Source organism: Psammomys obesus, unplaced genomic scaffold (assembly GCF_907164565.1).
Source record: "Psammomys obesus unplaced genomic scaffold, mPsaObe1.curated_primary_1811, whole genome shotgun sequence".
NCBI classification, from domain to species: Eukaryota; Metazoa; Chordata; class Mammalia; order Rodentia; family Muridae; genus Psammomys; species Psammomys obesus.
The window spans coordinates 2,149-18,025 of record NW_026591868.1 but is presented as its reverse complement, the minus strand read 5'-3'; the positions used below and the strand labels follow the sequence as shown (position 1 = coordinate 18,025).

General features: G+C 42.2%; 1 protein-coding gene across 1 annotated transcript; it reads right to left on the bottom strand.

The window, feature by feature from the left end:
• Nucleotides 1–8,058: 8,058 nt before the first annotated feature.
• LOC129680476 (alcohol dehydrogenase 1-like) lies at nucleotides 8,059–15,444 on the bottom strand (the record flags this gene model as incomplete). Its single annotated transcript, XM_055612123.1, has 7 exons — nucleotides 8,059–8,263; nucleotides 9,446–9,584; nucleotides 11,106–11,241; nucleotides 12,234–12,494; nucleotides 13,184–13,403; nucleotides 13,520–13,607; nucleotides 15,244–15,444. Coding segments are annotated over 7 exons (1,070 nt in total), but the record flags the coding sequence as incomplete, so codon positions are not given.
• Between the last annotated feature and the right edge of the window lie 433 nt (nucleotides 15,445–15,877).

Below are 15,877 nucleotides of genomic sequence, written 5' to 3'. Positions count from 1 at the left end.
AGTGGCCAAACGATGTCTGATTCAACTCAAGGCTCACACCACAAGAAGGAGCCCTTGCCCTTGTCTAGCAACTGGAAACTGAGTGCCCAGAGACCTAGGGTAAAACCAAACATGACTGGTCTTAAAACAATAAATCAATGAAATGATTCCTAAGGATATTCTGCTAAACTCATAGATCAGTTCCTTGTCCAGTCATCATCAGAGAGGCTTCCTCTGACAGCAGATGGGAGCCAATGTAGAGACTCACAGCCAGAGATTATTGAGAGAGAGAGAGGGAGACAGAGACAGAGACAGAGACAGACAGAGATTAAATTGGAGGTCTCTATTAGGTCCCTTCCCTCAGAGATTAGGGAACCCTGCAGAGGAGGGAGAGGAAAGGCTTTAGGAGTCAGAATGAAGGACACCAGGAGAGTATGTCCACAGAATCAACTAAACAGGGCACATGCAGGCTCACAGAGACTGAAGTGGCATGCATGGGGCCTGCATGTCTGCACCAGGCCCCCTGCGTATGTTGTGGCCCATTGCTTGGTGTTTCTGTGGGGCTCCTATCTGTGGGAGCCGTGTTTCTCTGACTCTTTTCCTGCTCTTGGGACTCGTTTTCTCCTGTTGGGTTGCCTTGTACATGCTCAGTGTGAGGGCTTTCGCCTTGTCTTATTGTATTTTGTTTTGTTCTGTTTGGCTGTCATGTCTTGGAGGCGCCTCTTTTCTGAAGGGAAATTAAGGAGGAGTGGATCTGAGGGAGAAGGAAGGTTTGGTGGGAGTGGGGAGCTGGGAGCAGTGGACGGAGGGGAAGCTGGTCTGGATGTGTTGAATGAGAGAAGTATCTATTTTCAATAAAAAGAGAAAAAGAAAAAATGGAGCATGTTTTCAGGTGCTTGCAACACCGGGCACTACACTGTGTGGATAAACTTACATGGAGACAAAACCAGAACATTTCACACACTCATTTCACTGCAGTTTTAATTGCAATTTGTAGGAGCTAATGATGCCAGTAAAAACAATTACTTAATAACATTACAGGAAGTTGTGTCAAGAGGTGATTCTTCTTGCAAAGCTCAAAGTTTGACCTTGAAAGGAGTTGGAGATGGAATCTCACTTTGCCATATAGTAATGAGAGAATGTGGAAAAGGGGTCCGATGCCAAGCACCGTAACAGCCAAGCACCGTAACATCATTGCCTTTCTACAAACCCTCAAGTGATTCTGAGGCAGTTTCTCCTAATGGAGGGGCTAATTAGGAGCCACTTGTTTCTCATGCATGACACAATTATACTAGAAAAGAAATTCTGCTTTTTATGTTTAAAATGTGTAAATTCATTCTAGTATAGTGATAAATATGAAATTTGTATTGCAGTATATAAAATATTTTAAACATTAAAAATTGCATTAGCAAAAAAGAAAGTAGAAGTTTATATTTGTGTATTGTTGAGATGTAAGACAGGCCCTAGTGAAAGCAACACACACACACACACACACACACACACACACACACGTCCATGTGTATGTCTGTGTGTTTATCAAGAGGTGAAGCTTGCTGCTGAGGCTCTCTTCTTTCTCTGTGAAAGAGCTACTTGCCCAAGTGCTGCCTCCTGAGGTAACCGTAACATTTTAGTGCCCTTAACTAGCCTGTTGAGAAATAAGGCTGGGTTTCTCTCCCTTTCTTGTGTAACCTCTTTGATCTTATCTCTGGGGGTGGCTCTCTATCACCAGGCTACAGCATTGGGTTCCCATTGGGGTGTTGTAATCTCAAGCTCCTAAAAGTTCTGTGCTCTCAGCAAATTGTGGGGTTCTGAATATATGATCCACTTGTATGTCTCCTAGCTTCGTCCCATACCCTACTTTTCCTTAGGGTAATGAATAGGCAAGACCAAATATAGGTTCTTCCATCCTTTGACCAAACCTCTCACCACCCAGCCTGTATTGGGTGGAGTCACAATATTAGTACTCTTTTGTCTCAGGATCAAACACATTCTAGTTCTCAAGGTTACACTGTAGCAGGGAGCCAGGAATTGAATTTCCTTGACAAGCACCCGAGGGCACCTGGAGTGCAGAAGCCAACCCTCTCATCTATGTCAGAGACCCTCAGGAGACCTGGTGTGTTGGGCAGATGTTACTGGAGACCTGAGCACAGCCTACAGGAGGGCAAGACACACTGGTGCTATTTCTCTAGAAACTATGTCCCATGATAACTTTCCTTGGGGGAAAGCAGAAAGAGGAGGTAAAGGAGGAAAAGGAAAGAAGGAAGGGAGGGGCTGCCGAGGAAGGCATGCACACTAGGAAAGAGAGCACAAAGGAAAGTGTGTCTTGCTCCTCTGACATTGGTCATCCTTGAGGACCTGCTGTGACTTGTGGATGGGTGTGATTTTACACTGTGCTTTTCAATGTGTAAGTGTTTTCTTACACCTGGTCCATTTCCTGATCTTACTACTGGGTTAACTGCTGACCAGAGTCTTCAACGATACTCTCCTAATGGTATGCAGCCTGACCTGTTTACAGTTTGGAATAGCTACCCTCAGGCATCCCAGAATGAGTAGAAAGCTTAAGACATTAGAAACGTTAATCCCAACCTTCTGACTGGTTCACCAGCTGATGGGTTTCCGTGGGCACCACGGAAAGGTGTTTCACGATCTTGTGTCCCAGATCGAGGAACTGGGCAGAGACCTGTGGGTAGAAGCAGAAATGGAAGCTTATTAGGAAACCATACATTTCTGGAGAAGGAAGGGGCCAGAGCGAAAAGCAACATCCTGCTGCACAAATGGAGGAGCTTTTCCGTCACACGGCACAAATTTCATGGCTTATTTGCAAAACTGAGCTTTCGTCACGTGTAGTTCTGTAGGTGATGGTCTTGCAACTCTTTCCTCATTAGCAATTTAAATGTCCTCCTGAGGATGTGGATTTTAATGGAATAAAATAATTTAGACGGCCTCTGTGCTTGCTCCAGCTATGTCTAGTCAGCCTTAGCTGGCGATTGCCAGCATTCCTCTTCGAAAAGAAGCATTTCTTGTGGGTTAATTTCTCAGCCTTGGTGTGTAAGGCTTTCTCTCTATCTCATTCTCTTGTTTTAATTACCCCCTCCATTCTAGAAGATCTGTTGTCACTTTTATAGATTCTTTAATCTTTTATGCAACTCAACGGGTAACTATTATTACCCACTGAGAGCTGAATTCATGCTCATTACTAGCATTTAAAGGCAAACAAGGTAGGTGAATTTAGTATTCATTAAAGTGGCTTCTGTAGGGTTTTGGTTAGGGACTGGTGACAGAGAAGCAGATTGATAAAAGACAGCAACACTTTCAGTGCAAATATTTGGAAGAGAAAGCAAAACAAAACCAAGAAGAGATGGCAGACCTGCATACTGAAGTAAGAAAAAAAAAACTTGGGTTATCCTTCAACACCCTATTTTAAGTCAGAAGACATTAGAAATTCACATGATATTTTAGCATCTTGGTTACATTCCACAAAGTGCACTTTTGTGGGATAAGTTGCTTTTGCCTTTACAGTGTCCCCAAGTCATTATTAATTAATTCTGAAGTTCAGACACTAAGAAAGACAACAGCTCAGGGGAACACTTGAACTATTATCAAGCTTGAACGCTGCTGATGTGTGTGTGTGTATGTATAATATCCCTTGTAATTCTACTAATGTCTTATGTGCTTTACAAGGTCTACAGAACCATTCAGACCGTGACAGCTGACACCATGCCAATGGTGAACAGCTCTGGGAGTGAGCTGGGTCTTCATTGTGGAAATGTGTCTATCATAGTCTTAACGGTCATTCTGTTCATCTTCAGACCTTGTGACTTCACTGCTGTTAGCTTCATCTCCTATTATTCTCAGTCAGCCCATGCTCAGATGGACTTGTGATCTTCTGGCTCCATCCTTGTGGGTCCCATTAGCCACCCTCTAATTCCTGGAAATGTGCCAGAATGGGCACCACATGAGCCATTCTGCACCCTTGTGTTCCTTTTGCTTTATCATTTCTCTTGACATCTATCCAGGAGCCAAAGACTTCACATCCTTTACCTGACAGTTAAACACATAAAGCCATGGAAGCACCTTTGGATGCTTTTAGGTAGGCCCACTGGAGAGGTTTGCCAATAGCCATACACAACAACCCCACCTGACTTGCAGAACCCAGGTTGATTTCTCCCCAGTTTCCTACTAGCAGTTAGGATTATCTTTTTAGAGTGAGAAATGATGAGAATAGGAGATAGCTAGACATTGCCCAGGCAGTGTTTTAGGGTTTTAGGGTAAAAGAGATCCTGGAAAGTGAACAGTTTTCTTTCTTGGCTAAAAGTTGAAATGTTCTTGGATATGCCAGCACCCCGTTCCTTGAAAGAGCCCAGAGACATTTCAGCCCAAATGTGTATGGTTCTGCCGTGGCCAGAGGCTGGGAGGTCTGTTCCATATCTCTTTCCTCCAGAACAAGCACCGTTTCCTGGAAATCATACTGAGGATATGGCTGTAACTGAGGCACCTGGATATCTTGAATCAGCTTATCCCCCTCCTCTTCCATTCTCCACCCAGAAAAGCCTTATTAATTTCAAGTCAGTGGCCCTTAGTGGTATCCCAGTCTCGGGGACCCCCTCCTATGTACAGGAGCTCTGCTTTCTTCTTTCTCCTTTCTCCCTCTTTCTTTCTTTCTTTCTTTCTTTCTTTCTTTCTTTCTTTCTTTCTTTCTTTCTTTCTTTCTTTCTTTCTTCCTTCCTTCCTTCCTTCCTTCCTTCCTCCCTCCCTCCCTCCCTCCCTTTCTCTTTCTTTCTTTCTCCTTCCTTCTTTCTCTCCTTCCTTCCTTCCTTCCTTCCTTCCTTCCTTCCTTCCTTCCTTCCTTCCTTCCTTCCTTTCGCCCTAAGACCCCGAGCAAAGCACAGGAACTGAGAAAGGCTCCCTTGCTCTCAAAGACATCCCTATGTTCTTATGTCCTTGGCTGGAAGCATCTTCTGGATATTAAGATACATGGGAAGTTGGCATCTATCCAGGGAGAGCCTCTAGGGAGTGACATGATTTATACCTGGCTTGGCAGGGTGTTGTTGGGTAGGAAATTGGCAGAGATGACAGAGGCAGACTGGCACATAGCTTCACAGCTACACTTATTTTAGTTCTGGAGAACTGATCAGATGAAACCAGTTTCTTTGACAGCCCTAGTCAGCAAAGGCAGAATGTTTACATTGACTTCTTGGTTAACTGCTGGATGCTCCGTTTGCCCACCTCCTAACAATGTGCATCTCCTTTCCATCGTTTCTAACTTTTATTCTCTTCAGACTTTTTCCTTTTCTCTCTCACCTGTTTCATTTTTTAATTGTTTGCACCTCTGACCAACTGAGTCTCATAAGCAGTTAAATGTTCTGTTTGTAAAAGCACCCAGTGTCTCAGAGTCAGTCCTTGACAGTTTCTGTCTGGACGATCTAAGATGGATTGAAAAGGGTTTACTATGACTGGAATAGTGTAGCTGGAATGGGCCAGCATTTCTGTAACATTTTCCAATCAAGATATTTTGAAAACACCTCTATTTCCACTTGCAACAAACATGATCTTACGAGTCAGGATTATTCATTTCAACACAAAAACTCCTAGATTTGTTTGTTTGCTTATATATACCAAAAACTCATAACAGGCACGTACATTTGCAAGCTACCTTAGTCTTCTGGTTTGTTTTTAAACTTAGTAATATATTTCACCATTTGAGAAAGTTGTACAGCATAGTGTGATTTAGGGAAAAAAATCATTATTCCATCAATAGCAACTGTTAGACATTATGGCTATTTCTAATTTTAACTGTTACAGGCTGTGTTTGTATAAGAATCTTTGAAGAAAATGGTACATAAGGCCATCATATCTACCTTCTTATTTCTCTAGCCTCATCCAAGACATTCCATGTGTTCTCTGAATGCTATAGTAATTTGAACATGCTGTCTCCTGTCTCAAAGCATTTGCATGCGTTATTCCACTCCTAGAAAATGTGTGTCAAAGATAAATTACCAGATGAAAAATTGCTGTATTGGGGAGTGGTTAAGACTTTTGATGTACTAAATAGTTTTTCAATAGAAATACCAATACTCTCATTTTTTTCCTACACTTTGACATACACCGTGTGCTATTTGTTTCACATTTGACAACTTGATGGTATGAGCAATTGTCTCATTATTTTATTCAACATTCCTTTTTCTTCTATAAAACAATTGTTTTGTGTGAGAGAGAGAGAGAGCACTCCTGGTGTGCGTTCATGCATCTGCCACAGCAGGGGCCAACTTGGTAGACTCAGATCTGCTCTTCCACTTTTACATGGTTCCAAGGACTGAACTCAGGTCCCTAGACTTTCCCAGAACACATTTACCCACTGAGCCACATCACTGGCTCATTGTTTAGTATTTTTTATTTGGCAAGATACCTGTTTCTGACATAGTTCATTTTCTACTGAGATATTTATCATGTATTTGTTAATTTCTAAGCATTCTTTATACATTGAGGTTATTAATAATTTACCTATTACCATTTTTATGGAAAAATATAAATACCTTTTATACGTATTTGTTTTCTATTACCAATATAAAATGTAAATATATCTCCTCCCACTGTTTTTAAATCATATTTGTTACCAGCTTTTTAAAAAGTTGGTTACAAAAGCATAGATGCAAAAGTAGGAACATTTAGATACCTCTTTTAAAAGAACATTTTGGTATTTTAAAATTCAGTGTTTTAAAAACTGAATTTAAAAATATAAAAACAATGCAGTTTTAAAACGCTGTTTTGAAAATGTAAAAGTGCAGCACTGCATGTAGTTCCCTTCAGCCACGACATGGTTGATTCCAACTCAAAGCTAGCAGGGTCGCAGCAGAGTGAAGGAAAACGTAAGAGGACTTTTCCTCATGGACTTGTGTTTCAGAATCCAAAGGATTGGAACTGGCCTTGATGGCCAAGGCACAGTGAGGCAGCCCCTTCCTGGCTCTGGAGATGCTGGTATGGGTGAGCAGACCCTGAAAGCATGGGAGCAAAAGAGCTGACCTTGCCTCCTGCTGATAGAGACACTGGGTGGGCTAGTCAGAGCTGTGCTAGAGAGCTTGCCCTCATAGTGCGGATAAGGGTAGCTGGGTAGTTCAGCTACCACCAGGCCCGGATCCACCACCCCCAAATCTATATCATCTGCGACTGGTTGAGATGTGTGAAGGGGCCAGTCCTGCCAATCCAAAGATTCAGGATCTCCGTGACAGAGGGCAACGTCAGGATAACCAGGAGGAGTCCTGGTGAGGATCCAATATTAATCGTGTGACAGAAGCCAGAGATCTCAACCAGACCAATGGCTTAGTGCAATGAACATTTGCAAGTGAAGATGTGTGGACAGAGGGGTACACTGTGGGACACACTGTGGCACACTGCAGCTTCCATGATGAGATGTTTTCTATGCTTTGTGTTGTTTCATTTTTGTTTCTGTGGGTTTTTTTTTGGGGGGGGTGAGGTTGCAAGGGCAGATACAAGAGGACAGGGAGATGAGTGGGACTGGGGTGCATGGTATGAAACTCACAGAGTTAATAAAAAGTTGTTCTTTTTTTTTTTTTTAAAAAAAAAAAAGAAGAGCTAAGTTTTTTCCCCAGTTCTCAGTCTCTCAATTCCAAAAGAGATAACTACACTGGTTTTAGTGGGGAGAAAAGGCTTGGTAGGAATGGGGATGGGGGTGGCACTAGAAATAGGACTGAGTTCCTTGGAGAAGATGCTATACATTCTCCTTCGGTTGCAAATTTTAAAAATCCCCAAATAGGCAGCTGGAAGTCATGCTTCACTACTTCATGAGTAAAAGCAATGGTTGATGCAAACACCGAAGGACAGAAAATGGCTCTCACTAATGACAACTCCACAGCATGTTGGAAAAGCAGCAAAATCATTATGTTAGCTCAAGAGTAACATGAAAGATACTGGGAAATTTGCACCTGAAAGACAGGAACATGGGGACAGCTTTCATGAACTTATGGCAGAGGTCAGTTGGGTTGTGGACATGACCAACACTATCATGGATAAAATGCCATCATTTCTGTTTGTAAGGTCACAGTGTGAGTTGCACAACACCAGTTCTTCCAATTAATTTTATTAGCCTGTGGACAAGAAGTCGTCATTTCATGAGCATAGCTGCACTATTTTCCTGCTGCTGCTGCATCATCTCTTCCCGGTGCTCAGGAATAATCAGGGAGGTCTCACGGGAAAGGAAGGGGAGCCCTTCAGGATGTGCTTGCGCACCTCAACGCTGAGATCTCAGAAGAGCAGAACACAGCGGATGCTGAAACATCAAAAGTGTGATCATGAAATGCCTGGGAGGCCCAGACTTCAACAAAGCAATGTATGTGGCACCCAAAGGACTCTCAATGCCCATTGACATCTTGATTCCACCTTTGCTCTAATTTACCCAAGTAAAACATTGGCATCTGGGTCTGGATTGGAACCCAACATCATACAGAAAAGGAAGTCCTCCTCTTCAAGCACTGTTCTCTTTGGCTGCACAACTACAGAAGAACCCAGGACCTCACTTGCAGTTTCTTAACATCCTGCTCCTGTAGCATCTTGCCTAACATCTCGACCAGAAAGAAAAAGATGACTTTCTCTGGTTTCTTTTCCTTTTGCAGTATGTCCACTAACTGCCAGATGTCTTCACCCATATACAATAATCATTTAAAAATTTCAGGTGAGTTTTCCTGATGTTCTGTTCTTGATTTAAATGGGTTGACAGGCTCAGTGAAACTTGATAAGAAAGAATAGGGTAAAAACGTGAAGATTTTCATATAAAAATCATTAAGCAAATGAAGTGTGAAGACAAGAGTTGGGGAAATAGTATGAGATGGAGACTTGCTTCAAAGTGAAACCAGAAAAGCACATTAATCACAGTTTTGATTGTTTCTTTACTGTTTGTTATTGCTCTACACTGACTGTACCACACTTGTACAGCCCCAGAAGACAATTAAAGGTCTCCAAACTGAAGCATTTGCTCCAGGAGGGAGAAAGGAGGCTCACAAAAGTCAGGAGGTAAAGGAGCTTCACATCTGGGAACGCTGAAGCTTGCAAGATTCTGCGGCCCCTCCCCAGGGTCGTGGACGCTGTAAGCAACTGCTCAAGAGAGGAATCTAACTCTGTAGCCCAGCGACAGAGACTCTGGAGCTGCTTGTAAGTCATACAGAGCGCTCCTGGGATGCTGCCCTCATGAATCATCGCCCACACTGGGAGGCTTTTCATTGATGCAGCCGCTTTAGAGTCATCCTTGTTCCTGTGAGTAACGCTTCCCTCCTGTTAGTAACCCCAATAAAACTCAGCAGTTTGCCAAGCTGGACTCTGGTGAAGTCAGCACTTTGGCCTATTGTGAGTTCCCTGAATTGAATAGGGGTGTGTGTGTGTCATGTCTCTCTGACAAAACCACTAATAGTCAGCCTAATAACCTATGAGTTATTATAGGAGATCATTAAACACTCACGTTTTTCCTGCATGATACAGCTTCAAGGCTTTGTGGAGTTGGTTAAAGGGCAGCTGATGAGTCACTAATGGATCTATATTAATCTTATCTTGGAGATAATCAGTCACTATTTTGGGAAGACAGTCTCTGGTTTTATAATCTGCAAAACAAAACAAAACAAAGCTATTAATAATATGACCTGAGATCAAACAGTCTGGTGAGATGGTTCAGCAGGTAACAACACTTGCTGTAGAAACCTGACAACCTGAATTAGATCTTTGGGAGCTATATGGTAGACGGAGAGAACTAATTCCAGTAAATCATCCTCTGGCCTTCTCATATGTGCCCTGGCATGTATGTACACACACACACAACCCCCCCCCACAAATAATAATGAAAAATGTAATTAAAAATAAAAGGCATCAACCAATCAAAAGAGTAAAAAAAAAATTAAGTAAGTCATGATCAATGGGTAAGGTCCTCTGAAAATTTATCATTGAACACAAAAGAAAAATTGTTTGTACCAGAGAAGCCATTGACAGCTGCTGTTTAAATGTGACTTCTATAGACAATTCTCTTACTGTTCAATAAAATCTGGGTCAATATTCATATTACTGATTGAAAAATAATCTTTTAGCCTTATTAACTCACGTTCTAGGATTACCATTACAAAACCATTTCCTTTCCCATGCATGGGCTTGGCATGGGCAACTTCTCCATCGACATACTTAGAGGTGGCATAGAAACTGCACCTGTCTGCATGAATGAAGATGGCATGGAAACCCTCTTTATTCATGTGCATGGGGATGACATGGAAATCCTCTATGTCCACATGCCTGGGGATGACATGTAAGCCTCTGACCACATACATGAGGATTGCATGAGAATCCTTTCTGTCGATAGGCATAGAAATGACATGGACTCTTACCACTAGATAAATGGATAGACATGGTAGTATTAATTTTTTTAATCAGCTAGTAAATATTGCTTTGAAATAAGGACTTTTGTCTTGGAAGAAAGAAGCACAAGGTCAAAAATACCAATTTAGTGCATATAATGACATTTAAGACACTAAAACACCACAATAAATTTTGCAGCCATTAGTGCAGAACCAAAGTTGATTAACTTATTTTGATTGCTGTAACAATATTTCTCTAGGAGAAAAAAAATTGTAATCCTCAGTGGCTCTACTATTTTATTTAGCTAATTAAAATGAATTTGATGATTTGGGCAGATGTCTTGGTTGGTAAAGGGCTTTCCCAGGTGTGCAGGTCCCCAGAGTGAACAGGCATGGTAGTTATAGACATTTAATCTTAGCACTAGGAAAATGAAACAGGAGGATATCTGGAACTCACTGGCCAATTAGTTTTGTCCATTTGGTGAGCTCCAGGTGTACTGAGAAACTCTGTGTCAAAAAAATAAACTAGACAGAGAAAAACCCCTGACATCCAACTCCAGGCTTCACACACACACTCACATACTTATGCTTGCACACCCTTACACGTACAAGTACACTCATGAACCTGTACACACACATGAATACATGCCTACCTCATACTACATCCTCCCACACATTAACAAAAAAAAGTAATTTGGAAAATGTTGCACTCATTTCAGGAGGAGTCTTTGGACACATTTACCCTAGATGTCAGTGATCACACCCTTCTACTCGTTGACCTACCTCCCAAACACACGCCCTTCAGGGTTTTCCCAGACAAAATCCTGACTGCGTCAAGGGGTAACTGTGCATCTGAGGGAGCCAGCCCAGCGATCAGACAGACGCCATAGCTGTTGTTGCAGGAGTTCCAAGCAGCGATCTGAGAAGACAGTGAGAGCCAGTGCTTATGCCATGCATTAACACCGGCTACCCACGAAGGGAACAGGCCTGGACACCCTGGACTTTGAACTTCTCTTGGATAGATGCTACTTCAAATTCAACCTCACCATCAGGGTCATGGGCATCTCCTCAGGGAATCAGTGCAAGCTCTCTAACTTCCTGTTCACTCCATCTCCTTGCAGGGTTTTTCTGACTATTGAAAGATTTAGCATCCTTAACACTCCAGTGCGATATCAGTGTACAAGAATAAATGGTGTGTTAAATAAAACTATTTACAGCCTTAAAGGCCACATATTTTATTTGTCTGACTTTCTGCCTGTTATGATTGACTGTTCAATTAATTTCTGCTAAAACAGAACAGAACAGAATGTGGTAAATATAGATGTAATTTGAGGAAGCTTCATTTAAAAAAAATTGATTTTTCATTGATCCATAGGCACACATTTTCTTATCTATTTGTCTTCCTACCTCTGTTTTCTTTCACTTTCCCTCAAATTTTACCTATTGGCCTATTTTCTGTCATCTACATCCCTAACTGCAGCCTTTGAGCAAGGAATTAGCCACACAGTTCAATGTAATGAGTCTATACATTCTTTTCTCTAAACTGTTTGGCTCAGGAGGATGGCACCTAGCTCATTAATTACTGGTGCCATAGAACTTGACACATAGAGGTATAAGAGTTTGACAGTTTCTCAAGTTCTATTAGTGAACACAGATAAATATATGTGAATTCAATAATGTTCTTACTTAGGTATAAATAACTAGACTTGAGAAAAGTGAATTACTGATCTCATGACGTTTTGCTTGTTTAAATTTTGTGTACAATAACTTTATCTCTTCATACATATTGCTTTTGTGTAATAAAATAAGGCTGTGGAGTGGAATTACATGCCATTTTTCAGTTGGGGCACACAGGACTAAGAATTTCCAGTACAGTTTATAATTGTACATGTATATACCCATTAAACATACCATGGTATCAACCAATCCGACGGCCTCAAAGGCAAAGTCAGCTCCAACACCCGTCATTTCCATCACCACCTCATGGACGGGTTTCTTGAGCTTGTTAGGGTTGAGACAGTCAGTGACACCCAAGGCCTTTGCCCGAAGAAACTTTTTCTCATTGATATCAACCCCGATGATTCTAGAAGCACCAGAGGCTTTGCAGGCCATGACAATGGCTGATCCAACCCCTCCGAGTCCAAAAACCACACAGGTGGAGCCAGGCGTGACCTACAATCACAAGATGTGCTTGTATAAGTTTTTAAAGGTGGGCACAGGCAGTTAAGAAAATAACAGCAAGTGAAAAACTAGTGAGCTTTTTAAAACTTAGGTATACTACTTTGATCATTTGGACAGATTCAGCTTAGTTTTGGCTCCTCAACCCCAGGCAAACAAACAAACAAACAAACAAAAAACCCTGTGCTATATAGAGCTGCAGAAAACCCACCAAACTAGACTACTCCGTGGGTAGAAAGAAGTTTATTGGGGAACAAACTTCTGGGCTGCCAGCTGCCTCAGAGACCAAAGAACAACAGCATGCGGGGATGGGAGAATGGGGATGGAGGGTGGGAGTGGGAGATATTCTTGTCAGTTTTATTGGGGCAGGTAGTCAGGGGAGGTAGGTGGGGACCAGAACAGCTAGGAGTTAGTGTGGGGACTTTGAAATGATACAGGCTGTTCGGGTTAACCAGGAACTAGTTAGCTTTGCTATTGGAGGTGGGGAAGGGAAGTAATTGTTTTCCTGATAACAGAAACCCACACTGTGAGGTTTCTGAGGAATGCCAGGGCTAGGTTTCTGTTTACCGGATGAGAATCCTTCTGTTTACCCAGTAAGGACCTGGCCTGTGTTAGGACAGCAGTGCTGGCAGCAATGCTGTTTGGGGCCTGCTTTGTGAACTAACAACAAATACGTGGCTCACCTTGGCTGAGTTAACAACAGCCCCGTAGCCTGTCGGGACGCCGCAGCTTATGAGGCAAACTTTGTCCATAGGAGCAGCATCATCAATTTTTACCACTGCAATCTCTGGCACAACAGTGTACTCAGTGAATGTGCTTACTCGGAAAGAGTGATACACCTTCTTTCCTCGGCAGGAAAATCTACAAGTCCCGTCCAGCATCACCCCAGAACAAGGAAGAACGCTGTCCCCCAGACATGGACAGGCACGGACATAAGAAGTTGAAAAGAGAGAAGTGGTTACCATTAGGTGCATCCAATGTGAGCATTGGGTAAAAGGGCAAGGGACAAATCTACTAACTCTTGCTTGTCACAGAAGTTTCCTTCGGGGTGTAAGCAGGAGTCACAGTTTTTACACTGTGGAAGAATGAGGGTGAGGACTTTATCTCCTGTAAAAGTGGGGGAGAGATAAATCATTAATTTTGAAATTATGAGTGGAATAAAAATATAAAATCTTACCAGATCTCTTTAACATGTGCTGTGGACAGATGGCAGCAGTGTGACACCCAGGATCATTTTAAAGGGTAAGTGGTTTTACCTGGTTTCAGATACTTATCATTTGAGCAAATGGTAGCGATACGGAGACATTGTCTACTGAATAGATACTTTTAGGTCTGTTTTTTCCTACTTAGAAAACAGAGCAAGAGAACCGGAAGTGAGCCTCAGAGTCATCTAGTTTAATTCTTTTGCTTCCCATTTTAAAAATTCAATCCCTTGCTGGTTGTAGCTCATTTACAGGAGCCCAGCAATGCCGGCACCTTCTTTGGAGTCTTCCTGGCCCACTCGCACACCGACACTCAGCAGGCCTCTGGCACTGGTTTATTTGTGATGAATTCTAAATCTGCGTCAACTTCAGAGTGAAGGTTCTGTCTCTCAGACTTTCCTTCTGGAATAATTACTATGAAAGGTGGCTTTCAAGCTACAGACTTGTGGAGAGGATCTTGATGAAGTTGGGGTCTTGGATCAGCTCACATCCCTAAGGTTTAGAGTGGCAGCCTGAGAGGACTTGGGAAGAACTTTGACCTATTCAGTCATCACAGAGTCCTGAAGACAGTGTTATCTGTGTACTGACCCTTACCAATGTTTATTGTATAGGAAAATTCCTTAAGATGGCATTAAAAATCTCCTTACGATTAAATAAAGCACATCTGACCTTTCTTGGCTCTAAAAGCTTCTAGATACTAGATCTCAGATCTGGAAAAAGTTCTATCTTTTCCCTTCAAATGCTCGTTGTTGTTTCCTACAAAAATCCCCATGGAATCTTCTAGCTAAAGAGGAGGCAGACTGTAAACTCTCTATTTATATTACGTTCTGGGAGGTGCATATTCAACCCTTTGCTTTCCAACTTCTTCGATCCACAGTGTACATCTCATAATCGCTCTACATTTTGTGAATGCACTTGACAGCCATGAATGGCCTTGCTGTGCCCTTTCTTAAATCCTCCTTATGCAGCTGGCCCCAAGCTATAGGGTTTCTAAATTACCATAATCTGTGAGTGATTGCTCATTCACTGTGATCGTTTGAGGCATGCTAAGAATAATAATGTCAAGAACCTTCAGGATGCAACTGGGGAAGATTCGCTGAAATGTAACCCCTGTCTTGTCATGTAACTTTTAGGCAGTACATTGTAGCTGATTAAAAGATTCCTTAGTTAAACACTCCAACTTCGGAATGGACACTATTCTAAAACATTCTGGGGCATCAAGAGATAAAAAGTAGTTTTTAAGCCTAAGGACCTTTCAAACAATTTAGAGTTTCTCTGCTCTTACATCTACTTTTAGCTGGCTGTGGGCAGAGACTCAGGAACTATTCTTCATACCCTAGATTTGTCAGAAAAGAGGTGATAGTGGTGTGACTTTTTGGATTACTGGCTTCATTTGATAACATGGTACCTCATTAACTAGAGGAATCTGGAGGCAAACCCAACTTGATTTTTTGCTGAACATGCTAGCTGAACATGCATTCTGAGCCTGCCAGGAGTTCCTGGCATGCTGTTCTGAATGCATCTTGTTTCTCATTTTGTACCTGGTTTCACAGTAGAAACTCCATCACCAACACTCTCCACAATTCCTGCTCCTTCATGACCCGGAATTAAAGGAAACTTCATTGGGAGTTTTCCTTTCAGCACATGGTCATCAGAACCACAGATCCCTGAAGATATCATCTGCAGAGAAATTAAGTGGCCAAAAGACAACTGCTTTATGATTTTTTCTACCTCTTTTGAGACTCAGTGTTTAGTTTTGTTTCATTAGACATGAATGATACCACTTGATCTCTAAAACAACACTCAAAATGTCAGAACAAAAACCTGCCCCTAGAAGAGGGATCTCCCTTTAAAAGGCCAGACCTCAATGCCTGAAGAGACCCTGCTATGCTTCTCTGTGTGGCAGAGGTAAGAGGCAGTCTATGCTGTGACTTGACAGCTCTCAGTGTAGACAACACGGTTCTTCCATGACCTCTGTCATGCCCACCATGTTGAAACAAATCATGGGATATCAAACTTCCCATCAGTCCCCTCACCCCAAAATTTATAAAGTCGTATTTTCCCTTTGTTCTGGGGATTGGTGCAGAGATTTCGCAGGGGCATTTGCTTGGAGACTACTCTAAAGACTGCTCTATGAGGCCTCTCTGGCCTCTTGCCATCCCTCTCCTGGCTGCT